At 44.6% G+C, this 27,175-nt stretch overlaps 1 protein-coding gene across 9 annotated transcripts in view; it reads right to left on the bottom strand.

Moving 5' to 3' along the window:
* Window positions 1–1,204: 1,204 nt before the first annotated feature.
* Window positions 1,205–27,175, bottom strand: part of CCNY (cyclin Y) — an 876,528-nt gene continuing 850,557 nt past the window's right edge. For all 9 annotated transcript variants that reach the window (XM_050804783.1, XM_050804790.1, XM_050804785.1 and 6 more), the window contains 3 exons: window positions 17,758–17,924; window positions 4,778–4,940; window positions 1,205–1,884 (listed from right to left, as the gene is read on the bottom strand). In XM_050804783.1, coding sequence (XP_050660740.1) covers window positions 1,768–1,884; window positions 4,778–4,940; window positions 17,758–17,924 — 447 coding nt within the window. In that variant the 3' untranslated portion in view covers window positions 1,205–1,767. The remainder of the gene's footprint in view (window positions 1,885–4,777; window positions 4,941–17,757; window positions 17,925–27,175) is intronic.

Genomic DNA, 27,175 nt, shown 5'->3' with positions numbered 1-27,175 from the left:
GTTTTATATTGTTTATTTGCTTTTGAAAGTTTGGGCCAGAAAGGCTGTGATAATAATTCTGGCCCAAACAGGTATGCTTATACTTGACACAAATTTCACTAAAACCTAACACTTTTGGCTTGGAGTTCTTGGGATTCTGACTTTCTGAGTCCCTTCCATTTCCAGAGCATGTTTCATTGAGAGCAGGCAATGTTTGGGGATCAGGTACATGATTCAATACTAATTAAAATGCCAAAGTTTTCCAAGCTCACATGGGAAGAAGGTGAAACACAGACCTGCTGCTGCCACTGGCCTCCCAGAGACTTGAAAAAGGAAACAACTCAGAAACCTGTCACTGTGACCTAAGAAAATATGCAAAAACCCAAAGTATTACATATGCAAGTGACTCACATTCTTAGATTTCATATCAAATTCACTATTTGATATTCTATCATTAACTCTTTTATTTTACTTGGTATAAAAGATTCTTATTGAGCCCATAAGGAAATCAGGGATCGTCAGAAAATGAAAAAGTATGGTCATAATTAATGAAGCATAAACCTTCACAGTTTGAATTTTGTAGAACTTCTCTAAGCACCCACAATGAAATTGCAAGTTGAGTTTTTTTAAATTCAGTCATTCTGTGAAAAATACCTCAGTAAATAGTAACATTTTTCCCTTCAATGATCTTCCCACTGGAATACCCAACCCACCTTTGTTTTTTTTCTTTTTATTTTAGATTTTTAAAAAATTTTATACAAATAGACTAACTTTGATTTAAAGTGAACATATAAAAATTGAGAAGAATATTGCTTGCAACAATGGACTTGGAAGGAGAGGAATGGATTAGGCAGGGGTACAAAGAAATGGCTCCTACTCGGTAGCTTCGGGTGCACGCCCAGCACTCTGCAGAACTCTCACGGGGACACCCTCTGCTGCACAGTGTCCTTCAGCCCACGAAGTCTGACTGATTTTGTAACAACAACTTCAGGTCAGGAAAAAAACAAATGCAAGAAAATCGGAAGGCACAAGCACCCATGTGATCTAGAATGCTCTTGGGGTGAGGAATAAGGAGGGAAAGGGATACTTTTGGTTCAGCACTACAGTCAATTTCACCATTGTTGAAGAAAAACGGTATAAAATGAGGGTGTACAGAAATGGAACGAGCACAGCCCACTGGTGAGGAAGAAAGCTCAGAAGACAGCGCGCAGAAATAGTGCGGAGAGAAATGACCAGTACTATTTATTTGGAAGTCTGCGCCATGGTGGGTACAAACTACATCCCCTGCTCTGTGGGACCAAAATCAAAACAGGGCAAAAACAAACGAACAAAAATCCCCCCCATCCCAAAAAAGCAGCAGAAGGAATGCAAGAAGTCTTACAGGACACACCGGTCCAGCCCTGGGTGCAGCCAGCTCTGCATCCACCGCTGCGCTCACCAACTTCAGCTACCGCCCCCACGGGGACTCCAGAGGGCCGGGCCGCTTAATCATTTTCCCTGCCTCTCCACGACTTCCCTTTCCCTTTATTTCCTCCTGCAGGATTGGAGTCTGCTTCCTCCACAAAGGAAGTGCTGTTGCTGACAGTGGTGAGAGCCAGCTGGGACCTCCAGGGTACTGACGCTTCCTCCAAGCCTTGCTGCGTGGGCGCTCATCCAGGCAGCCTGACGGAACTATGCGTTAAAAAAGAAAAGGAAAGAAAAAACAAAAACAAACCCACCCCAAGTCTGTCTTTTCTCAAACTGAAGGAGAAACTAAGGGATGGTGTGGCCTCCGGCGGGCCTCCGCAGTTAGGAAATGATGGCCGGGGACCACCGGGGCAGAGTCAGGTTGTCTGCACTGGCTGAGCGCTTCCTCGCAGATCTTCTCAGGTCCTTGTACTTGTCCTCGCAGAGGCGAGAGATGGCCTGAGGGGCAAGAGAGACAGTGTGGGTCAGGGCGGGCCATATCTGCGCCCATTGCTCACTGGTCCTGGGCGCCGAGGGTGCTGCATGATGGACAGGCAGAGCCCCTGCCCCTCTGGAGCTCCAGCCCACAGCCCAGCTCTCTGCTGGCCGCAGGGAGATATGAAGGGAGTGTAGACTCAGCTCTTGTTTCCCAAGAGCTCACGGTCTGAGAAAAGACTCTCAGGATGTGAAATAACAGGACAGTGTCACCTTGCAATTGGCCCAACCAGGGTCAATGCTGGCTCCCCACCCTAGGGGTGTGGGACGGCCCTGCCCCCACGGGTGCTGTTTCGAATCCTTAGCGTCCTCATCTGCAAGCGGGGCAAGAACAGCACCATCCTGGCAGGGCTGGCGTCAAGCACAGGCTTGCAGCTGAGCCTCACAGGGAGGAGAGCTCGGCCACCGCCGGCAAGGAGAGCTGCAGCCAGACCACCAGCTAGGGACTCCGCAGAAAAGGATGGAGGACTTAAGTCACCTCTAGAGGGTTGCTGAAAGAGGAACCTAGGAGGATCACAAAAACATTAAGATGTGCAGATAATTAACACTTTGGTGATGAGGACAGGGGCCGTGCTACCCTGGGAACAACTCTCCCAGGGCTGCCACTGGGTGTGGCTAGAACCAGCTGATGACAAAAGCTGGGCCCGCTGTCCCAGGAGGGGATGGTCTGAGTCGTGGGAAGGCTTTGATTATTTGGAGAAGAGAAAGAGCAGCCTTGTCAGGACAGACTGGCCTTCTCTTCTGGCCCGGTGAAACCCTAGGGCCCGTGGCACAGCAGCCCCAGAAGCAGGTGAGCTCTCCCTTCTCCGTACTCGCAGAAACTTAACAGAGGGAACGGCAGGTACCAACTCCACCAACCTGGGCCTGTGCTCTCAGGGTGGCTGACCCAGAGCCCCATATATTCTTCAGCAGAGAACACAGACTCGCTTCCCTGCAGAGCTGTGTAGCTGCCAGGAGCTCCGGCTTGTCTCATCAGCACTGAAGTAGCCACTGGAGTCATGGCTGGTGATGAGGGGGACCAGGGACCGCAGCACAGGCTGAGAGGGGGCTCACGCTCTCAGGGAAAGCCAGATTCTACCTCACATCTGTGCTTGCGAAGGCTTCACAACATCTGCCTTGCAGGAAATCCTGCAGAGGGAGGGTTTTCCATTTTTTCCTCGAATAGATGATAACTGGGAGACTGGGTGGGCTTTCCATTCCAAAGGCCGGCACACAATCACAGGGGCATGGTTGAGTTCTGAAACGCTCACTGGATTTTTATTTCTAACCAGTGCTATGCATCCAGTCTTTTCTATGGTTTACTTCTTGGAATTAACATATTACTTTTTAAATTTGTATTTAACATTTTCCTTTCTTAAGCATGTAATCCGTAACAGCTTTCTTCTCCCAGATCTAGACCACCGTGTGGCCAGGCCATCACAATGCCACACCAACTTGCACTGAGTGACAACATCCCACCTGGGATGGGCAGTGGCATGGGCAGCACGAAGACCTCTGGGTCTCACAAGCTGGGAACACGACTGTGCCATCCACTCCTTGGAAAGGCTCTGTGGGATGAGACCAAGGCAGGACTGGGGACAAAGGTGCAGAGGGGAAAAGCTGGGGCACACCCTCTCTGGAGGAGGGGTCTCTCCCCAGGGATCCTGCTTCATTACCACCCCATCCCTTTTCCTCCTGCCAAAAGGTCAAGTGGGAAGAGCCTGGTGAGCATATGAGGTAGAGGCACATACAAATATGCTGTGATGAGACCCAAAGTTACACAGCTTAACGATGGCCCAAAACCCAGACCAAGACTGGTGGTGCTGCCCTCAGCTCTAACTGGGCTATGGAAAAAATATTTTGGAAAAAAAAATCAAAAGCAGAATCAAACCTTTTTGGATTCCCAATTGTTAATATCATCTGGCAGCTTTTTCCTATAAAAGTGCATGTTGAGAAATATCTTTTTGAGGGGCTTATATGGTGGGAAATGCTTTTTGGGGGGACTTATAATTTTTTTAAACCTATCTGCAAAGATAAGGGTTTTAAAAAATATTTTATTTCAAAATAGAATTGCGGTGGCTCATGTCTGTAATACCAGCACTTTGGGAGGTCAAGGTGGGTAGATCACAAGGTCAGGAGTTCTAGACCAGCCTGGCCAACATAATGAAATCCTGGATGTCTCTACTAAAAATACAAAAAAAATTAGCCGGGCACAGTGGCGCACATCTGTAGTCCCAGCTACTAGGGAGGCTGAGGCAGGAGAATCACTTGAACCCAGGAGGTGGAGGTTGTGATGAGCTGAGATTGCGCAACTGCACTCCAGCCTGGGCAACACAGCAAGACTCCATCTCAAAAAAAAAAAAAAAACAAACTATGTTTATTAAGTGATATTAAACTGGTTATTAAAAATATGAAGCAGTTGGCCAGGTGCAGTGGCTCACATCTGTAATCCCAGCACTTGGGGAGGCCAAGGCGGGTGGATCACCTGAGGTCGGGAGTTTGAGACCAGCCTGGCCAACATCGTGAAACCCCGTCTCTACTAAAAATAAAAAAAATCAGCTGGGTGTGGTGGTAGGTACCTGTAATCCCAGCTACTTGGGAGGCTGAAGCAGGAAAACTGCTTGAACCCGGGAGGCAGAGACTGCAGTGGGCCAAGATCGCGCCACTGTACTCCAGCCTGGGTGACAGAGTGAGACTCTGTCTCAAAGAAAAAAGAAGGACAAATTATAATGAACTGCCCAGCTATATATCCTAGTAGCTCATCTTTATTTTACATCATGTAGTGGGGAAAATGATCAGTGTGACCACATACATCCCTGGTCCTCAGATGATGCATCAGCAACACTGCACTACAAAATGCTGTTTTAAAGCATCTTACCTCAAGCTTGTGAGCCCTCTCCCTGCTCAGGGGCTCCAAGGGAAAGCTCAGGTTGTTCGCTTCTGCCAGAGAACGAAGATCAAAATAATACTTGGCATAGACACTGGAAGGAACATTGATGTTGAACTGCAGCAATTCAAGAAACTGTCGCTCTAGCTCATTCCTGCAAAGCAAAGACAAAAATAGCCTGTGCTTAGCCACCACACCAGGCCGCATGGCCTGCCAAGGCAAGTTGCTGGAGACCTGAGTCCAGAAAACTGCATCCACCAGGGAGACCAGTGATCTAATTAAATGTCTGTCTGGACACCAGAGTTGCAATCTCACCACCATATTGGGATTAAAAGCCAAATCCACTTGATCTGGTGCCCAGGATGAGGACTGATTAATTGGGATCATCACCAGGAAGGGTTTCAGGGTGAATCACTTCACTGAGATCTAACACACACATAGCAGGCTCTGGCTGCAGGTCTCCGTGAGGACAGGCTGCTAACACAGGGTGGATGGAGCAGCCAAGAGCTGCCATGTGGAGTCCAGTGAGGGTCCTTCGGCAGGGCCCCAGAGGAAAACACTCGGCCTCTGCAGACCTAGAGGACCTTGGTTTCCTTGGTGGCCCCTCCCTGCCTCCAGGGAGAAAAGAGGGGAGGAACTGTGTATACGCTTTCTTAGGCAAAAGGCAGGGATTATGGGGGGGGGAGTGTCCAGTCTCTGCCTCAGTCTCTTAGAAAGAGAACTCACAAGCTGGGAAGAATGGAAGCAGTAGTTCCCACACTTGAGCATGCACTCCATCGCCTGGTGAGCTTGTTAGAACAGACATGGGGCTTCACTCTCACACTGTGGGGATCAGTAGGTCTGGGGTGGGGCCTGGGAATGTGCATTTCTAAGGAGTTCCCTGGTGATGGTGAGGCTGAGGCTCTTGCCTCGGGGCCACACTCTGAGAACCACTCAACTAAAAAGGTAAGTCAGGAGAGGAGGTGCTGAGACCCACCCCGCCAGCCCATCTACATGCTGATGGGTTGCTGGGAGAAATTTAAAAACTTCTACTTTGAGAACTTCTTGTGTCAGCTATCTTTCAAATTAGGTTGATTTCTGGATAGTTCCTCTGGGTGGGGAACCTTCTCAGTGAGGGAACTATCTGTGGAGCACCGGTCCTGGGTCAGGCACCCAGATTCAGCACGTTCTCCCCAGGAAGCCCCCAGGGGTGCCCACCCACCGCGCATCCTCCAGGCACTTCCTGTCCTTGCCCATACTATGCAGCATGTGGCTGCTGAACTCAGCCTCTTGAACTGGTCTCCTCATAGCCACAAACTGCAACATCTGCTTTTGCATGCCTGGCCCCCAGCACGTGACCTCTCAGACGGCTTCCCACAGCAGTGAGAGCTGAACTGAGGTGACAGAAGCAAGGAGCTCTGGCAGAGAGGAACCAGGGCTGAGGAGGGGTATTTCAGGTAGAGTGGGTCCCCTTCAACCTGCTGCAGGTAGCCAGAATGCACAGTCACCATTTCCTGTGAGTGAAGCCAGGGCCCTAGTGCAGGGCCTCCACCCTCCTGACCCGGATCCCAGCCTCAGCATTCTGAGTCACGTCCCGCCAACTCTGCTGAATGCTGCCGGTTCGGGTCTGAGCCCCACACACAGGCACCATCCTGTCCTGAGTGATGTCCCAAGACCCCTATGGCTGTTGCCGGTGAGTCATGGCACTCAGCTATAAAGCACTGAGGAGGGCTCCACACCAGCTCAAGTTGGTGTGACAAAGGACAGGAGCGGTAAGGAGGCGGGCAGGGAGGCTGGGGCTGAGCAAGGCCAGTGGCTCTGGGGAGACAGAAGCTGCTGGGCAAAGGAGCACTGGGAACCATGGGCAGGCAGCAAGGAAGGAGGCCTGAAGAGGGCCTGTTCCAGTCTCTTCATCAGATGAAGAGCGTCACTGCTTGTTTCCGCATAGCCTTGTGAAAAGACTTATAACAAGCTCCAAATGTATTTACTGTAGTAAGTTTTATAGTTTTTAAGAATTTAGGCTGGGCGTGGTCGCTCACGCCTGTAATCCCAGCACTTTGGGAGGCTGAGGTGGGCAGATCACCTGAGTTTAGGAGTTTGAGACCAGCCTGGCCAACAGGGTGAAACCTCAACTCTACTAAAAATACAATGAAAATTAGCCGGGCATGGTGGCACATGCCCATAATCCAAGCTACGCAGGAGGCTGAGGCAGGAGAATCCATTGAACCCGGGAGGTGGAGGTTGAAGTGAGCCAAGATTGCACCATTGCATTCTAGCCTGGACGACAAGAGTGAAACTCTGTCTCAAAAAAAAAAACAAAAAACAAAAAACAAAAAACAAAACAAAACAAATTAGCCAGGCATGGTGGTGGGCACCTCTAATTTCCCAGATACTCGGGAACGTGAGGCAGGAGAACTGCTTGAACCCAGGAGGCGGAGGTTGCAGTGAGCCGAGATTGCCCCACTGCACTCCAGCCTGGGCAACAGAGCAAAACTCCATCTCAAAAATAAATAAATAAATAATAATTTACTTTGATTTGGGATAATTTTTACTTAAAACAACTTTTATTTAAGTGATCATCCTGCGAAATACTGGAATCCAGGTAAGATTTCAATAAAACAAAGGTGTCAGAGGTACTGCTAAGGCCAGAAGTGTCAAAATAAACGTCCAAGGAGCAAATCCCAGGTGAACCTGGGAGCTGCCATGGACACACCGCCGTCTGGTGGCCAACAGGCATCACTGCAGAGCGTATTCTCCCAATGCTAAGAAGTCCTAGTATTCTAAGAGAACAGCCTGATAATCCTGCCCAAAGCCTGATAACACCATGCTTCTAGATGGAGGCAGACACTATGAGCAAAGTCAAGAGGAAGCTGCTTTTGAACAAGGCAGCATTTTCCCAGGGTTCCCTGGAAAACAGAACAACCTTTCTCCAAGCTTGAGTTTCTGGTTAAGCTTTGGGGAAACAGATTTTAGAGCTGTTGTATCGAACAATGAATTTTTTTCTAAAGATTTTGAAAATAATTTTTTCTAAAGATTTCTAAAATAGAAATAATTTCCAAAACTTGAATTTCCAAACTACAGCAGCACATCTTTTACAGGGACACTGGCAGCTTGCTATGTGATAAATTATCAGAAAACTAATGTGATGCCAAGAATGGGCCTGATGGATTTACTATCCACATTTAGATAACTATGAAGAAACAGTTTTGGTGTAAAACATTGTAAGAAATACATTCAAGTTGATCAACAAAAAGCACATTTCAGAATATTCAAAATAGATCAACACTGTATAAAAACCCAATTTGGTGCAATTCAGCAACTTGAAAACAGAACTCTAAAATGATGTAAAAAGCATCTAATATGCTGCCTATTTTTCTAGAAAATAGGGTCACTTCCCAGAAGAACAAGAAGCAGAGTCTTGAGGAGGTATCTGCACAGCCACACTTACAGCCTCCATTCCTACTAGCCCAATGTGGAAGCAACCCAAGTGTACATGGGACAAACAAAACGGGACACACACCCTCAGGGCAATACTACACAGCGCTGAAAAGAAAGGAAATTCAGACACACGCTACAACATGGAGGAACCTTGAGGACATTACGGCCAGTGAAATATGCCGGACACAGAAGGACACAGACTGTATGATCCCACTTATGTGAGGTCCCAAAAGTAGTCAAGTTCATAGAGACAAAAAGTAGGACAGTGATTACCAGGAGCTGGAGGAAGGAGGAAAGGCAAGTTAGTGTTTAACGGGGGAGAGTTTCACTTTGCGAAAATTAAGGGTTTTAGAGATGGATGGTGGTTAATGGTTGCACAACAATGTGAATGTACTTAACGCTACAAAAATGTACACTTAAAAATGGCTACAATCGTAAATTTTGTGCTACATACATTTTACCACAATTTAAAAACAAAACCCCAGACACCAGGAATCTACAGAGGAACTGAAGTTCTTTCTCTGTGGCCTCCTGTGCCATGCAATGCTTGGACAAGTCACTTGATTTCTCCTTATTTGGATTTGTCTACACATGAAAATGACACTTACAGGAACACTGCAAAACAAAAACAAGAAACAGACAAACCCTGAGGTGTAATTTTTTTTTTTTTCTTTTCTTTTTTTTTTCTTAAAGGCTTTTTGCCTACAGAACTCTGCACGGTGAAATTTCATCATCCCTTCCCCATCCACAGCGGTTGCCACTTCTTGCTCTAAGCTGGCCTGTGATGTTGTGACCACTGATTATTGGTGAGAGTGGGAGAAACGCGGGCCCTTGGCCCCATCTTCCCACATGAGGTCTGCCTAGAGATAACATCTGACTGGTGCTGGTGACTATCCACATGGCCTAGTGCCCTGACTGTTCTGCCTGCAAATCTCAGTGACACTCATCGTACAGTGTTCTTCAGCCTGCGCCCACAGACACACAGCTACACAGTCAGCTGCCTTCCAAGCCAGAACTCCTCTGTCCAAAGGTACATGGGGGGACTCCAAGTCAAGTTCTCACTGCTGGATAATTCTTGAGCAGGAGATTAGCCTATGGTCAAAAATACCAGGAAAGTCACTTTAGGAAGCTGGGACACAGGAGGCCACGAAGAGGGGTACCAAAGGGTACCTAGAAGAACAAGCACTAACAAAAACCCCATTTGACAAGCTTTCCGTCTGAAACCTGTGAGCCCTCTCCCTGCTCAGGAGCTCCAAGGGAAAGCTCGGGTTGTTTGCCTCCGCCAGGAAACTGAGACAGATTAACACACTGCTAAATGGCAAAAAGTTTAAAACAGCACGTACAATATGAGCCCAGTTTTGTAAAAATAAAATCTATGTAAACACTGGGAAGTTCTATATAATAAAAATGTTAGCAATATTCTGAGTGATGGGATTACAGAGAAGTATGGCAGGGCAGCCCTTGCTAGGACGGAGCCAACCCCAGGAGATCTGAGACTTCTCCTGCCCAAACGCCTCCCACCCTGCCTCAGGCCCAAGCCACTGACTCTTTTCCCACTTGGGAGGTAGAACAAGAGGATTCTAGCATCCTGGGGACTTCCATAGCGTGCCAAGAATGACAAGCTTCTGGCACGCACCTCCCCCATTCTGGGACACCCAAATGGGATTTGCGGAAGGAACCCATTGCTCATCCAAGGCGTTGCAGGTAGGGAGTGCAGCTCGGATGGCTGTCCAGGCCCCTGTTCTACAGGCTGTGTCATCTCAGCTCTATTCCTGAAGCTATGCTGGGAAAACTGACCGGCAGTGCCTCTGCTCATCTTTATCTTGGTGCAGGGCCCCCAGCTTCCAGTGAGCCTCGTGCTGCCTCCTCTTCCCATAAAGGGCTACCGAGGAGTCATGATCTTCCCTCAGCCATTCAGCCAAGTGATGCCCAATTCCACCAATTCCTGGGAGCTCATATGGTTTGACTGGGAAAGACTGAATGAAGCATTCATTTCTAAAAATTCTCATAGTGAATCTATTTACTGTGTGGGTGCCACAAAATAACTTGGAGCCTCTAGCTCCACCAGCATCTATGTCCACAGATATCCCCAGCAGCTCCTAGAATACGGATTTAATTCCTTCTTTTAATAAAGTTTACAGGGTGTATTAGTTTGCAAGAGCTGCTGTAACGAAAATGCTAGGAGGCTTAAACAACAGGAAATTTTTTCCCACAGTTTGTGGCTGTAAGTCCAAGCTGTTGGCAGACTGGTATCTCCTGAGGCCACTCTCCATAGCTTGCTGGTGGCCATCTGAGTCTCACACGCTCATCCCTCTGTCTGTTGCCTGTGTCCTGATCTCTCCTTCTTATAGGACACCTGTCATATTAAGTTAGGACCCACCCAAATGAACCAATGTTACTTTAATTAGGTTTTTAAAGACCTTATCTCCAGACATGGTTACATCTTAAACTAGGGGTTGGGAGGGCTTTGCATGTGAATTTGAGGGGGCCAAAGTTCAGCCCCGCAACACTGCCGTCATGCCCTTCAGAATTCATGTCCATCTTATGTGCAGAACACACTCACCTCATCCTAACGGCCCCAAAGTCCTAATCATTCCCGCTCCATCTCTAAATCCCAAATCCTATCCAAATATCATTTGAATCAGGTATGGGTGAAGCTTGAGGTATGATTCATCCTAAGGCAAAATTCCTCTCCAGCTGTGACCCAGTGACCTGCTTCCAAAATACAATGGCGGCACAGGCACACAACAGACATAGGACAGGCATCCCCTTTACTTCCAAAAGAAAGAAAAAAACTCAGAAAGCAAGCAGTCACGGTGTCCAGCAAGCCTGAAATCTAGCAGGGCAAGCTCCAGGGATCAAAGACTTGAGAGCAGTTCTCTCTGCTGATGCGCTATCACCGTCCCCCAGGAAGCCAGCCCTGCCTTGGCCTAACCCCCTGAAGCCAAGGAGGAAACAGCCTCACTCCAGGCTGTGCCTGCTGGGCCCACAGTGGCAGTGGTACCATCTCAGGATCATTCATCCCTTTCCCTGGAGGATATCACACGTCATGCCAGACAGTTCTGCTGGCCTGTGGAATGCCAGAGTACGACAGCCTTGCTTCACCTGTCCTGTCTCTGGGCCCTTGGGTGCAAGCCGGCAGCGCTTCTGCTGAGATGGTCGACTGGATCCATGCGTCACATCTGTAATCTCTTCAGCAAATGCTGTCCCACCACACCTTGTGTTGCCTCCAGAGCACACTTTCCCATTTTTTTGGCCATATGGATAAACTGAGATTAGAAGATTTGAGATTTCTAAATCTTCGGCTAGAAGATTTGGTTCCTTGTTACTGAATAATCCCTCCTTCTGTTTATCTCTCTCCTCTCACACTACACTACAAGCAGCAAGAGGAACCAGGCTGTGCCTTCCACACTGTGCATGGAAATCTCCTTGGCTAAAACATCCACATTCATTTCTTAAACATTCTACTTTCCACAAAACACTAGAACACTATTTGGTCAGGTCTTTGCCACTTTCTAACAAGGATCACCTTTCCTCCAGCTCCCAGGAACATGCTCCTCACTTCTTTCTGAGACCTCACCATAAGCACCCTGGACATTCATATTGCCAACAACATTCTATTCATGATGACATGTGAATGCATCCAAAATGGTACAGGCATTCTTTATAGCTGTCCTGTTTTCTGAGTCCTCACCAGAAGCACTTTTCTACCAACAATCCCTTCAAGGCAGTCTTTGGTTTTTCTAATATGCACCTCAAAACTCCTCCTGCCTCTATTCCTTACCGACTTTCAAAGCCACTTCCACATTTTTAGGTATTTTCTACAGCAGCACCTCACTTCCCAGTACCATAATCTGTATTAGTCAGCTAGGGCAGCAGACTAACACAGGTAACAAAGTCTTACAGACTGGGTGGCTTCTACAACACAAATTTATTTTCTCACAATTCTATAGGCTACTAGTCCAAGATCAAGGTGTCAGTGGGGTTGGTTTCTTCCAAGACCTCTCTCCTTGGCTTGCAGATGCTACCCTCTCTGTGTCCTCACATGGCCGTCCCTCTGTGTTGTCTGTGTCCTAATCTCTTCTTATGAGGACATCAGACATACTGGATTAGGGCCCACCCTAACAACCCCATTTTAATTTAATTTCCTCTTTAAAAAATGTATCTCCAAATACGGTCACATTCTGAGGGTCTGGGGGTCAGGACTTCACACATCTATTTTAGAGGAGACAATTCAGCCCATATCATGAATAACATCTGTTACAGGACTCAGTGGGACTCTGGACTTCAAGCTGGGATATGCATTCAATTTACGGTACAGAAAGTGTCTCTAAGCGTGCTTGAGAACACAGCATTAGGAAAGAGATTTCTAGATCTGTAACTTTCATTTCACTCTCCTAAAACTGACTTGCTGGAGAACAAATCTGTGTGCGCAGGTTCTCCTTCTGGCTTCTTCTTTCCCAGTCGCTCTTCTCCTGCCCTGGGAGGGAAAGGCAGGCTGCTCACCCGCCCTTACTAAGGTTCACTGTCTCAGGGGGAAAATCGTCTGAGGAGCCCAGGAAAAAGACTATATCCCAACATGTGGTACTGGGAAAGTGAATGACTCTAATGACAGGCTACTTGGATGGTTTCCAATTTTTGCTTTCAACAAACTGAAGTGGGGGTTGGTAGGCTCATTTAAATAGCCTTTACTAATACTTCAGCATAAAATTCAAGAAGTGTTTTAATACTTGAGTGACACTGCTATAATAAAACTCCTCAAAATTTCACCTACTCATCTGAACATGTGCTCTGAACTCACACCAAAGAGGCAAAAGAAGGGAAAGGGGAATAAAACTGATACTCAGCCTGGTTTCAATAATCATCATACACAAAAATACAAACTAATGAAAGAAAAAACTACTGATCTCATTAAGAGATCTATTTCCCATAAGGTTTTACTTTTTATATTTAAGAATTTATATTGACTTTTAAAAAAAATATAAAACAGAGTCTTGCTCTGTCGCTAAGGCTGGAGTGCAGTGGCACGATCTCAGCTCACTGCAACCTCCACTTCCTGGGCTCAAGCGATTCTCATGCCTCAGCCTCCTGAGTAGCTGGGACTACAGGTGAGCGTTACCAGTACCAGCTAATTTTTTGTATTTTTAGTAGAGACGGCATTTCACTATGTTGGCCAGGCTGGCTTGCACTCCTAACCCCAAGTGATCCACCCACCTCGGTCTCCCAAAGTGTTGGGATTACAGGTGTGAGCCACCACGCCCAGCCTTAGTATGTCTATATTTTGATCAACTGTGTACTAATGACAACTCGGACCTGAAAGTGTTTTTAATAAATTAGAACATTATCATCCAGAAAACACTACTGCAATTTTGACTTAAATGTATATTTTTGACATGGAGAATTTTGAGGAAGAGGCTAATGTGTGAGGAAACTAGAAAGAATGAGTTCAAGGAGAAAAAGGAACAATGTAAAATTTTCACCTCTAAGAAAATGGGTAATTGTGAGTTTCATATTACTCTGGTATATTCAGTCTCCAATGTATACTTTTAACTTTAAAATCCTACGATATAAAATATATTGCAAATAACATCCTTTACAATGACTAAAACTTGGGATAAACATTTTCAAATATCAACTACAAAGGCCGACGCGGGCAGATCACCTGAAGTCAGGAGTTTGAGACCAGCCTGGCCAACATGGTGAAACCCGTCTGTACTAAAAATACCAAAAATTACTCAGGACTAATGGCAGGTGCCTGTAATCCCAGCTACACAGGAGGCTGAGGAGAATCACTTGACCCGGGAAGCAGAGGTTGCAGTGAGCCGAGATCACTCCATCGGACTCTGACCTGGGCAACAAGAGCGAAAGTCTGTCTTTAAGAAAAAAAAAATGTAGTGGGTATACAAAATTTTTCAAACTTCTTCTAGGGATAAACAGGCCAAAATGTATAAAGACCTCCGCTATTGTGGTCACTGGCTGGCACCTCCAGAAAGAAATGGAGACACAACTGCACCAAGTACCTCTGCATAATCAGGAACTGCAAATGTGTGGTTCAGAGGATCCTTTCGGCTATCACCCCTATCAGAAGAAAGCTCCATGCTCCCTCCAATCTTCTGGCAGGGGGAAAACGTGTCTATCCCTCCCCAAATATCCATATATGTGATTGTTTGATCAGCTTTTCTACGGAGAACATATAGAGTCTTACAGTGTGTTAATCATATAACCAAAGAGTAAACAATATATTGTAGATGGACCACAGTGGCTCTCAAAACAAACAGTAGAATAAAATATGCAAGAATCTGAACACGCAAGGACTCAGTCTGGCTGGGTTACAACTTTGCCTACTCTGGGCCTTCAGTCTTCAGAGCTCTGCAAGGAAAACAGAGGAGCACAGGGTGCCTGAGCTGCATCTCCCCATGATCTGTTCTCCAGCCTGGCAGAGGGCATTGGAAAAAGGTGGCACTCCAGAGTTTCTTGAGGAGAACTATTTATGGTCAGACCTTTTAGAAACATCAGGTCTTCCTGAATGCCTCCTTCCTCTGCCCAGCTACAGGCATGCGGGGCACTGATCAAATGCTGCATGAGTCACTAAGGTTCAGCCAGTGGCTCAGATGGTGATGGGGTAGCCTGGGCACCAATAGCTTTCAAAAGAGACAAAAAGCAGGCTAAAAAATGATCAATTTTCTTTGGACAAAATACGGAACAGAATTTTAACATCAATCCTACTATTCTACTAACCACAGTGCTGATTCTTTCAAAATCTTAATGAGTAAAGCAGCAGTTTCATTCAGTAAACTATTACTATTTTGCAATTGAAAAAAACATCCAACCTTATTATAATGTGTAATTGTTTAAGCTATTGACTGCCTATCAAAAGAACAGATATTAAGGCTATCATTATCAAAACAATTCTTGATATTAATTTCAGCTGAATGAACACTGGCCAACTGTTTTAACTTCTCTGTGTAGAAAAAGAGTTGACTTACAAAAAATAGGTTTTTTTTTTAAAATTAAGTATTACATAAATGAAACAACTGTAGCTCCAATTGCTTAGAAGAGAAGAAACATAAATTTTGACTGACTTACGAGTCAAGTGACCTGGGCATCTTACTTAATTCTCAGTGCCATGTTTTCATCTGTAAAATGGAAACAATAGTACCACCTCATGTATAAATGTGAGATGTGAATTAACACAGAAAAGTCATTTCTTTTGAGCGAGGAAGTGCTCAATATAGGATAGCTGCTGCTGCTCTTGTTACTGTGATTATAAATTCCTGGTAATTGGTTTTTACTGACTTGAATTTAAACCTTCAATGAATACAACCTAAGTACCTAGAATTCCAAATTACCTGTTACTTTACCCTCCTATCTTTTTATTTAAGGAGAGTAGGAAAAAGTAAAAATGAATGTTTCATGCCCTTAATTAAAACATCTTCATAACTGGGGACCAGTACACATCATTTTCATTTGGCCACTGTATAATGGTCACTGGGATTGAGAAAGGTGAGCCTTTGCTCATCAGCTGGGGGTAAACCTCCCCACTTGGTTCTTTTGTTGGGGCATTACTGACCCTCTCTAGGCCTCAGTATCCAGATCTGTGACATGGACATCAGTACACATGTCACAGGGGTGCCAAGAGGATTCAACTGACATGTGCATGAACTGAGTAATGTGTACCTCCTGACAAACAGTTTATAAACTTCCTCAAAATTTTAAATCAACTAAGGGGATTTTCCATTGATCCTAAGTTTCCACGAAAATTCAGTTTGCTGGCATTTTAGTGAATTAAACCTGGTGGGTTAAGGATAAGAGTACAAAAAGCATCTCCTCCACACCTCTAATGTTCTTCACTGACCATTTTTCTCTGTTCTCTTTTGTTTTCATGCTTCTGTGGCATCTATAATTTGTGTTTGTCTCTCACTTCCTTTTACAAATACAGCTAGGATACAAATCATAATATTTAAGACCGAGTCTAATTTCATCAGGTATTCTGGCTTTAAGTGGACACACCTAGTCATGGGCGGGGGGGCCTCTGTGCTCTCACAGAACCTGGGCACCACCTAAACCAAGTCACTGGTCATGTACCATCTAACAGGAGGGGACAGCCAGGAAGTCATCACGTGACGTGCTGGTCAGTGTCAAATGATACCAAGGAGCTGAGGAAAGATAATCCCTAATAAAGAAAACAGGCCAGAATTTCTTATACCTTGCACCCAAATGTCCACCTCCTTTATGATATGAATGACAACTGTTTTAGTAGCTGCTTTCACCATGAAATATAGTCAAGAATTTTATTTTTCTTACTATATAGTTCTGATTTTAAAAAAAACTTCTTTATGTGTTTCTTACTTTATGTAATAGAGAACTGCAGACACAGGATGAAATTTTATAGGTCTGCAGCAGGAATAGGCTCTGCAACAAATGCCCTAAGAACATAAACAAGCATACTTCAAAGGCCACCACAACAATGGGTGCCCAGGGAGTTGGTAACCGGAGGCAAGGAGGGCCCTAGGCTACTGCGGAATCCAGAACCGCATGCCCACAAGTCTGCAGCCCAGGGATGCCCCTGCAGTGGTAGCTGTCACAGGCACTGGGAAGGTCCTGCATCTGAGGATTACTGGGGGCAGGGATGTGGGTGTAGACTGGGACAGAGCTGGTAACCTCCTCCAGCTTAAAGACGTCTTGAGGAGGTTTGCCAAACAAAATGTATGAGAAAAGTTTTAGCAACAATAATGTCAGAAGTGACTATAAATCATAAGGAACTGTAAGTCAAGTAGTGCTAGCTGATTGTTTTCTACAATTCCTTCTTCCCCAAGGGCTCTGAACTCAGTTCCTGGATTCCTAGTCCATAGAGACCCCACTCCCCAAACAATAGTCTGCAGGTGTCCTACTAATAATCCTCACCTAAATTGAAGACTGGCCCATCTGAGAAACCCTGACACTGCCCAAAGAGTAAGGGGAGTGGACAGCTCTCAGGCCCCACGCCCCCCAAGGCCGATGCCCCTCCATGAGCTGTGTTCATGCTGCAAGTGGGAGCCCCAGGACACAAGGCTGACCTGAGGCAACTGAGCCTGCAAAACATGACAAAGAAGTGGATGTTTTCTCTGTGAAACTAAACAAAAATATAAAATATTTTAGCTTTTGTGCTTTTTGGATTGGCTTATTGCCTAAAAAGGACTGTATGGGGGCATTACCTCCCTGTGATCAGTCTGCAGTGAGATACGAAGCCCAAATATAAACCATCACAGGCTGCTATCAGTGCTGGACCACACCTTTCTAATTAAAGGAGTGTTTGCCTACAATATAGTTTCCGTAAACCAGTTTCACAAAACCAGGAGGTGTCACCAGTACCTGTTCATGAACCACATAATGAGAAACGCAGGTTTTCATATGTAATATTCCATAGCCATGCCCCCGTGGTACCAGCTCACAATAGACATTCAGTCAAATGCATTCATTCTGCACTATACAGACCATTAAAAAAGGAGGCAGCTTTCTTTCCAAATGGTCTGGCCAAGACTCTGATGGCCACCTGCCCCCGTTCCCCTACTCACATGTCCTCCACCGTGATGTCTTTCAGGATTTGGCAGTAATCCACATTCCATACAGCCTGGTCATCCCACACCTTGGAGGCCAGCAGGATCGCCCCTAAAACAATCCGCTTCCAGTTGGCCGGACAGATATCTATCTCTGCATATGTTAAAAGTCTTTCAAGGTACACCTGGGAAGACAAGACAATGCCAGAGCTAAGTGATTTGTTTTCTCCTAAACACCAGCACACCTCAAGAAATGCTAAAATATTATGTATCATATCCACCTTTAAATGGGAATTTATTACCCAATCATATTTATTTTGAAAAGGCCAAAGGGCTCAATGAGTCTGATGAAACATGGGCTAAAAGTCCCACTCCGTCAGTGGACAGTGTGGGTGCAGCTGGATCTTAAACAGACTCTGTGGAGGAACCAATTCCAGGAAGCACAGGCTAATTTCTCACTCTATCAACTGTGATATCCATACATGTTAATGAATGTTCCAACAGAAAGGATAGACAATACACTGATTTTTTTTTGTTTGTAGGTTTTTAAAAATTAAGCTTTTTGTTTTGAGGTAACTGTAGATACACATGCAGTTGTTAAGCCTATCTTTTAATTATTGTGGTAAAATATACACAACATATAATTTACCATTTAACCATTTTCAGTTCAGCGGCATTAGGTACATTCACACCGTTGTGTTGTTTCTGCAGTGTGGTGGTTACCACATTCACCTGACACACTGCTGTGCAACCATCACCACCATCCATCTCCAGAACTTTATCATCTTCCCAAACTGAAACTCTACACCCGTTAAATAATAACTCCCCACTTCCTCCCTCTCTGCAGCTACTGGCAACCACCATTCTCTATGAATCTGTCTCTATGAATCTGACTATTTTTGGCACATGATATTGGTAGAATCATAAAATATTTGTCCTTTTCTGACTGGCTTATTACCACTTCGTGTAATGTCCTCAAGGCTCACCCATGTTGTGGCATGGGTCAGAACTTCCTTCCTTTTTAAGACTGAATAATATTCAACTGTATGCTCATACCCCATCGTGTTTATCCATTCATCTGTCAATGAACATTTGAGCTGTTTCCTCCGTTTGGCTATTGTGAACAATGCAGCTATGAACCCTGGTGTACAAACATCTGTCTGAATCCGTGCTTTTGATTCCTTTGGGTACATACCCAGAGGTGGAATTGCTCGATCATAGGGTAATCCTATGTTCAATTTTTGAGGAGCTGACATATCATTTTCCACAGTATGCACCATTTCACATTTTGGCAATGCACAAGGATTCCAATTTTTCCACATCCTCCCTAACACTGCTTATTTTTCTGTTTTGTTTTGGTAACAGTCGTCCTGATGGGTGTGAAGTCGTGTATCATTGTGATTATGATTTGATATACCTATTTTTAAATCATTAAAATGATTGGAAAATAAAACCAAGTAATATAGGATTTCTAAACTGACAGAATTTAGGTTGAAGACAAACATCAGACATATCTACAAAGTCCAGTAAGCTGGGCCACGAGGTAAGAATGTCTTTTTTAGTTTCCCATAGTAAAACTGTTTATTATTGATAGTATGTCTTAACACTTCTCTGAACTATGAAATTACTACTACAGTTTTTATCAAATGCATTTGCAAAGTGAAAATGTATCAGAAAAAAACAAACAAACAGACATCATCTATGCTTTAAGAACTTGCAGATAAAACCCATGTTATAATTATTCATAGTATATAATGTCCATAAAGTCTTAAATATTGCAAAACGCAAAAAGGCACAGGTGGAAAGGAAATGTTTATACATAAATAAAATACAGATTATTTTCAGTTAAATGATACCAACATTCCCAAATGGAATGGGAACGGTTTGTTGTTGTTTAGTTTTAAAAAGGAAGAATTCACACCTGTTACTTCTTTAGGATATTCTTGAGACATCTTAATGAAGTTTAGGAAGTTCTTGAGAAAACGGGTAATTAACACTGACTGGGAGAGGCCTCTTACGGGAGGCGAATGCACAAGGCCTGTGAGGGGACCCAACAACCACAGAAGGTGGACTGCTATGGAAGAACCCCAGCTCCCAGCTTGCACAGCTAGGTAGGTGCTGCTCTCTGGGACAGGGCGCACTGGGGAGGAAGAGGTTGGTAAAAGATGGCAGGCCTAACTCTGGATGATTTCTGTCTTGAAATGTCCTAGAGGATGCCACATAAGTAGTGAACACACAGGTCTGGAGCTCCAAGAAGACAGCACTGGGGTGCCAGTCTGAAAGTCTGTGACAGGCAGAAAGAGCAAAGCCAGGGGCAAGGGACCTGGGGGAGGCTTAAGAACTAAGAAAAGGAAGGGCTGGGCCTGGAACTGGATGGTCCCTCCCATTTTAAGGGCTGGAGACAGGATGAACGGGCAGCAAAGGAGAGGGAGGAGTAAAACCTGGTATGTGGTGTTCTTGTTGAGTCTTGTAATAGTTTGGAAAAGAACTTCTAAGGCAAAGCTGTGTTTGCAAGTGCCTAAACTAGGCTTACAACATTATATGGGGCATATGAGAAGGAAACTGAAGGGGTCTCTTGCACAATAAAACATTAAATTGGAAGATCAAGGATTCTAGAGGCAGTGACTGTGCAAGTGGCGGGGCAGGAGAAGCAGCAGGTGGGTTCAGGAGGGAGGAGGCCAGGGAGAGAAGGGCAAGTGAGTAAGGGTAGAGGGACAAAAGCAGTGGCGGGGAAGACAGGGTGGAAGAAGGAGATGGAGGAACAATCCTTAATGGAAGCAAAACTCTGGGCAGATTAAGGATAAAAAGACCATCAGTGAGCAGCACAGGGTCACCAGCACTGTAGGGTCATGGGCCATGAGCAGCGCAGGGTCACAAGCAGCGTAGGGTCACATGGCTTGACCAGCTCCTCTGCAGAGCCCCCCACCCCTCATCCCTAAACCACAGACAGAGTGAGAGGGTCTAATGCTCCCCAAAGCAACCAGAAGCTTCCTTGTGGCTTATTTTGCCAGGTGCAGTTGTGAAGCCCCTGAGAAACTGGTGGGTTGGGGAGGGGGAGGTCAGACTCTTCTCGGTCTCTTCCAGAGAAACGGGGATTTTGGCATGGTGAGGGGTGGGGGGTTTGGCACCCAAATGTTTGCTGAATGAAAACATCCATGACTAATGGTTCTCTTGCTTAAAAAGATTACTGTTCTGTGTTCAGTGCTTTAATAATGAAATAGCAATTTTTTAAGTTTTAAAAACTTGGATTTTTATAGCTTATCAGATGTTCCTTAGAATAGATCAGGGCACCGTACTGAAGACAAAGTAAAAATCCTAAAAAGAAAGTACAGTTGACCCTTGAACAACACAGGTTCAAGCTGTGTGGATCCACTAATATGCAGATATTTTCGTTAACAGCTACACCAAATGCACCTGACTCTCCTGCCTCCCTTCCACCTTCTCCACCTCTTTTGCCTCCACAGCCCCAGAGGCAGCAAGACCAATCCCTCCTCCCCTCCTCAGCCTACTCAACGTGAAAACGACCAGGATGACGACCTTTATGATGATCCACTTCCACTTAATGAATGGGAAATATATTTTCCTGGCTGGGCGCGGTGGCTCACACCTGTAATCCCAGCACGTCAGGAGGCCAAGGTGGGCAGATCACGAGGTCAGGAGATCAAGACCATCCTGGCCAACATGGTGAAACCCCATCTCTACTAAAAATACAAAAATAAGCTGGGCATGGTGCACATGCCTGTGGTCCCAGCTACTTGGGAGGCTGAGGCAGGAGAACTGCTTGAACCCAGGAGGCGAAGGCTGTAGTGAGCCAAGATTGTGAAACTGCACTCCAGCCTGGGTGACAGAGCAAGACTCTATCTCAAAAAAAAAAAAAAAAAAAATACACACACACACACACATATATTTGTCCTTATTTTCTTAACCTTTTCTTTTCTCTGGCTTACTTCATTGTAAGAATACAGTACAGCATACATATAACATGCAAAATAATCAAATATTTATGTTATAGGTAAGGCTTTCAGTCAACAGTAGGCTATTAAGTTTTGGGGGAGTCAAAAGTTCTATGTGGATTTTCAACTGTGCAGGGTTCCATGCCTCGAACCCTGGAGTTGTTCATGGGTCAAGTGGAGTAACACGTTTGAAATCCCAAAGGCAAATAGCCAATAAGCTGTAGTAAGAGGTTCTAAGTATACTAATAATAAAATGGAAAACCATTATAGGGGAAGTCCACCTTGACCTTCCCAAATTAGTTGGGTGACCCTCCCCTTGCTCCGAGTGCTGCCTTTATCTCAGGGTAGGGTAAGGGCCTCTTCCCTGGATAGGAAGCCTGGATAAGCCCTCATCTCATCCCCAGTACGCGCGGCATCTAGCACAGGGGCCGGCAGTGCGTGCTCCCTGAATGCTTCATGGACACATGGTCCCCTGCAGGGATGACGAGGGGCCTGCATCCACACAGGGCTCCAGCAGGCTACTGAAAGAGCTTTGAAAGGACAGATTTCCAGCCCAAGGGAAGTCGGCAGGACTACATACGAGAGTGATTTGCTAGTAAAACGACCACAAATAATGGCATTCAGGAAAGAGAACTGCATTGACAAAGGTGTAGTGAATTAAGGGAAACTGAGTCCTTGGCTTGTGAGACAGGTGCAGTGGTGAGCAACAAAGTTCAGAGGCGGCAGCTATGGGCACACAGGAAGCCAGAGAGACTTTCAAATAAGGTCCAGGAAGTCATAAAGCATGGCATTGTAACTGCACTGGAAAGGCCTTTGTGGGAGTTTCCAAGTGTCCTTCACTCATCAATAATAGCATTTGAGTGTGATAACTATTGGTGGAAAAAAGTAAGTCACTCAAGAAAGCTCAATAACCTTATCAATTTTGGGGGATTTTCATTTATTATATTAAGTTTAAACAGAAAGAATAAGCTAATGTTTTAGATCATAATTTTCCTCTGTGTGAACATAACTCTTCAGGTAAAGATCTAGGTGAGGCTCAGTGGAATTCCAGCTGGCACTGACCTCAGGGTCCCAGGGTGTGTATTTTACAAAGGCTGATGACAAACTCCTCTCACTCTCCAACAAAGAGACAACCAGAAAATGTGCAATACCACTGTGCTGACAGCAGAAAATGGGGGCTGGACCTAAGTAAACCTCCAGATCGTTAGAGCAGCAGAAAAAGAAGACTGTGATGCAATCTTCACCCAGATACCAGACACATCACTTCCTTACAGACGTGAGGCGCTCAAACCTCCCAAGCTCTCCACAGAGGTCGGTGCTCACTGGCTCAGTACAAAAAGCTGACTACATTTTCTTCTGACTTTGTAACTTACCTTAGTAGATGAATATTAATAACTGTATTAGGTAATATTTAAGAGAATACTTAATGTTTGGGAAAAAACCAGTCATGAACCAGGTGTGATATTCCATTACGGCTAACTGAAGGAATCAGACAACATGATACATCCTGTAACAGAGGGAAAGCAGTTGCTATATTGGGAGATAAGGCATTCACGGTAAGCTTAACTTAAAAATACTTAATTTAGCAAAACTTGCCAATAAAACTATAGTCAAGAGTCAGCTGCAACTTCTTTAGTAAACTCCCACTTGGATATTTTAACTCTCTGCCAAGTAAAATAATGCACAGTTTATTTTCCTAAACAATATCCCACGACCATTGCTAAGAGGTCACTCTTACTCAAATAAGTTTTCAGATTTAATTCATGAGAATGACTATTCTGAGAAGTCCCTCTCGAAACTACAGGTTAATGAGCAACTACGGAGCTATAAAGAGGCATCAGCTGACTGCACATCACAAAGCCATTCAGAGGCATTTGGAGGGGATCAAACAAAACTCACGGAATCAAGGATATATGCAAATGAGATCCCAATGATGCTGAAATTATTCCAATCTGATTTTAAAGAATAATACTAGGCCAGTTAATTTTCTGAATCTGTACCAGATATAATTTCCTTCTGGACTTTAATCCTGCCGTCTTTCAGCTGTTTGGTTTGGATGATTAGAGCATGTTACGATACAGCTGAGGTCGAAATCATACGGGTCAAGACTCTGTGAAGTGAATTGGTAGCTTCATTCCATTCTCAATTATACCCTAATTCCAGAGTGCTGTCTCATAAACATACTATTTGGGGGGAATGGGGGTAGCTTCCTAAACTCCCTGTATTCAGCAATGCTCCATAAATTACCACTTTTGTGGCCAAAAAAATTATTTTAAAGGAGTAATTATTATTTTCTGTTTATAAAATTTCTGCCAGTTTCACATTTGGATTCTTTTTGTACCTGATGCTGGAAGATTTTCCAATAGCCTGGAATATACATTTATATTATGAATATAGGTTAATAAATTAACATAAAGTATAATCTTTACCCTAACCTACAGCAATAACCTCCTTGCTGGTATTCCTGGAGAGATCTTAATAAAAATCTCGCATGATTCTGTTGGTATCCTGTGGATATGGGTTACACTGTGTCCTCTCTTCCAATATGTTGAAGTCCTAACCCCCAGTGGCTCAGAATAGGGCCTTATTTGGAGACAAGGCCTTTACAGAGGTAGTAGAGTTAAAACGAGCTCGTTAGGGCAGGACTTAATACAATATGATTGGGGCCCTTACATAAAGGGGAAACTTGGAGACGACATACACACAGGAGAACGCAGCGTGAGCATGAGGCTGGGCACTCACACACCACAGAGAGACGCCTGGAGCAGAACCTTCCCTCACAGCCCTCGGAACTAACCTGGCCAGTGCCTTGATTTTGGACTTCCGGCCTCCAGGACTGGGAGACAATGAAGTTCTGGGGCTGAAGCCACCCAGTGTGCAGTACATTGTTCTGGCAGCCCCAGGGAATTAACAGAATATCTGTCTAAAGATCTTGATGGCTCCCTGCCACCTGAAGCGAAGCTGGCGATCCACAGTCCGGGAGTAGCTCACAGACAGGTTTCGTTTGGCTTCGAGATTCTTTTTAAAATCTCAGCTAACAACAGGGAATGTTCAAAAATAAGTTCGGTTTTCTAGCTTCTCTTTGAACACTGGAAGGCCCCAGCCCCTCATTTCTACATGGCAAGGATTAGCCATGCTGTGATTTTCAAATGTTACTGAGTGTACATGCATGCACACACATGAACACATGCTTACTTAGCATTTGCCATCAGTAACAACCCTCTCTTTCCTCTAAAAGGAGGCATTTGCAGCCCAGGAAATGATCCTGATCATCTACCTAAAATGTATAAACAGAAGAGAAAGAACAAAACAGCACGGAGTGCAGCAAACAGTGAACATAGCAAGCCTGAGACTGCTATGGGGCTGCTTCTGGGGCTGACCTCAGCTGGCATTTGAGAGCGTCCATTTCAGGAGGGCTCCCAGCAATCCCAGGACAGGTAAGAGCAGCTCGCTATGCACACAGGTGTACAAACAAGGTGGTTTATGCTGAGCCTGCTTTCCCTCTGGGACTCTGGAATTTTGGTATGTGCTTAACAGAGGATGTCTGCGTGATCAACACACACAAACCTCAGGCGTTGAGTCTCTAATGGGCTTTGCTGGTGGACAACATCTTTGAAGTATAGTCATACGTCATTTAACAATGGGTACATTCTGAAAAATGCTTCATTAGGCAATTCAATCCTTGTAGGAATACCATAGACTGCACTTACACAAAAGCAGGCGCTACGGCCTACTACAAACCAAGGCTGTGTGGTATGACCTATTGCTCCAAGGCTGCAAACCTGTACTGCATGTGACTATACTGAATACTGTAGGTAACTGGAACACAAGGGTGAGTATTTGTGTATCTAAATATATCTAAACAAAGAAAAAGTACTGTAAAAATATGGTATTGAAGATAAAAATGGTCCACCTGTACAGGGCACTTACGGTAAATGGGGCTTGCAGGACTGGAAGTTGCTCTGGATGAGTGAGCGAATGGTGAGTGAATGTGAATCCTAGGGCATTACTGTACACTACTGTGGATTTGATAAATGCTGTACATTTAGGCACTATTAAATTTATGAAAAAGATTTTCTGTAATAATAAATTAACCCTAGCTTACTGTAACTTTATCAACTTTAAAAAAATTTTAAACTTTGGACTCTTTTGTAATAATGCTTAGCTGAAAACACACACTATACAGTTGTACAAAAATATTTTCTCTCTTTATATCCTTATTCTACAAGCTATTTTATATTTAAGGTTTTTTTTCTTCACTTTCTAAACTTTTTTGTTAAAAACTAAGACATCAACACACATCTGCCTAGACCTACACAGAGTGAGGATTATCAATATTGCTGTTTTCTGCCTCCACATCTTGCCCCACTGCCAGGTCTTCAGAGGCAGTAATACACACAAAGCAGTGTCTCTTGCCTGCTTCCAGAACACCTCCTGAAGGACCTGCCTGAGGCTGTTTCACTGTTAACTTCTTTGTTTTAAAATAAGTAGAAGGGGTACACTCTAAAGTAACAATAAATAGTAAACACATAAAACAGTAACAGAGTCGTTTATTATCAAGTATTATATGTACTGTGCACATGCTAGACTTTTACATGTCTGACAGCACAGGTTTGCTTACATCAGCATCACCACAAACACCTGAAGCCTAGGATGCACTAGGATGTTATGATGTCACTAGGCGATAGGAATTTCTGAGCTCCACTATAATCTTCTGGACAAATGTCATATATGTGGTCCACCGTTGACTGAAACACCATTATGTGGCACATGACCATATTGTTACAACTCACTGCTGGGGGATCAAGTGTGCCCTGTATCACTCCACTGGGAGAGGACTATTTTTCCTCCAGACTTTGCCCCACAGGCCCTCCCCTTTTTGCTGATTTTGCATTATACCCGGACATTGTAATAAGTCATAGCTGCAGAACTATATGCTGGGTCCTGTGAGTCCTGCCAGTAAATGATCAATCCTGGGGTGGTCTTAGGGACTCCCAACACACACAGTATTTTACAAATGCCAGGCTGTACCCAATTAGTGGGTTTTTAAACAAATATACCAGATTATGAACAGCATTCTTTACTGAAATTTTTAAAAAATGAAACAGATGGAAAAGAGTAGATCTAGCAAGTTGAGGTATCTGTTTATGAAATCTTGGGCAGTAGTGTGCACTAAGATGAACATAATTTGCATTGCACTTGCCTTTAACTTTACTGAATTTGCATAAGCATGGCAACTCTTAGACTCCCTGTCACTAAGTTTAGATAACTAGTGACTTGACCACCACTTACTATTTGCTAGCAATCGGAGGAACAACTGAATAAGATGTCTGGACTCATCACTGAATAGATGCCACCTGAATAACAGCTTTTGAATTCCTCAGAATCTATTAAAAGTGACCCATAAAGGAAGTCTTTCAGGGTCAGACTCAACTGATTCCACAGTCACTTCACCATCAGAGCACCAGATTCTGAGAAGGGAT

Source organism: Macaca thibetana, chromosome 9, assembly GCF_024542745.1.
Source record: "Macaca thibetana thibetana isolate TM-01 chromosome 9, ASM2454274v1, whole genome shotgun sequence".
Lineage (NCBI taxonomy): Eukaryota > Metazoa > Chordata > Mammalia > Primates > Cercopithecidae > Macaca > Macaca thibetana.
Note: the sequence above shows the minus strand (reverse complement) of the source record. Positions and strands in the feature narration are given on the sequence as shown.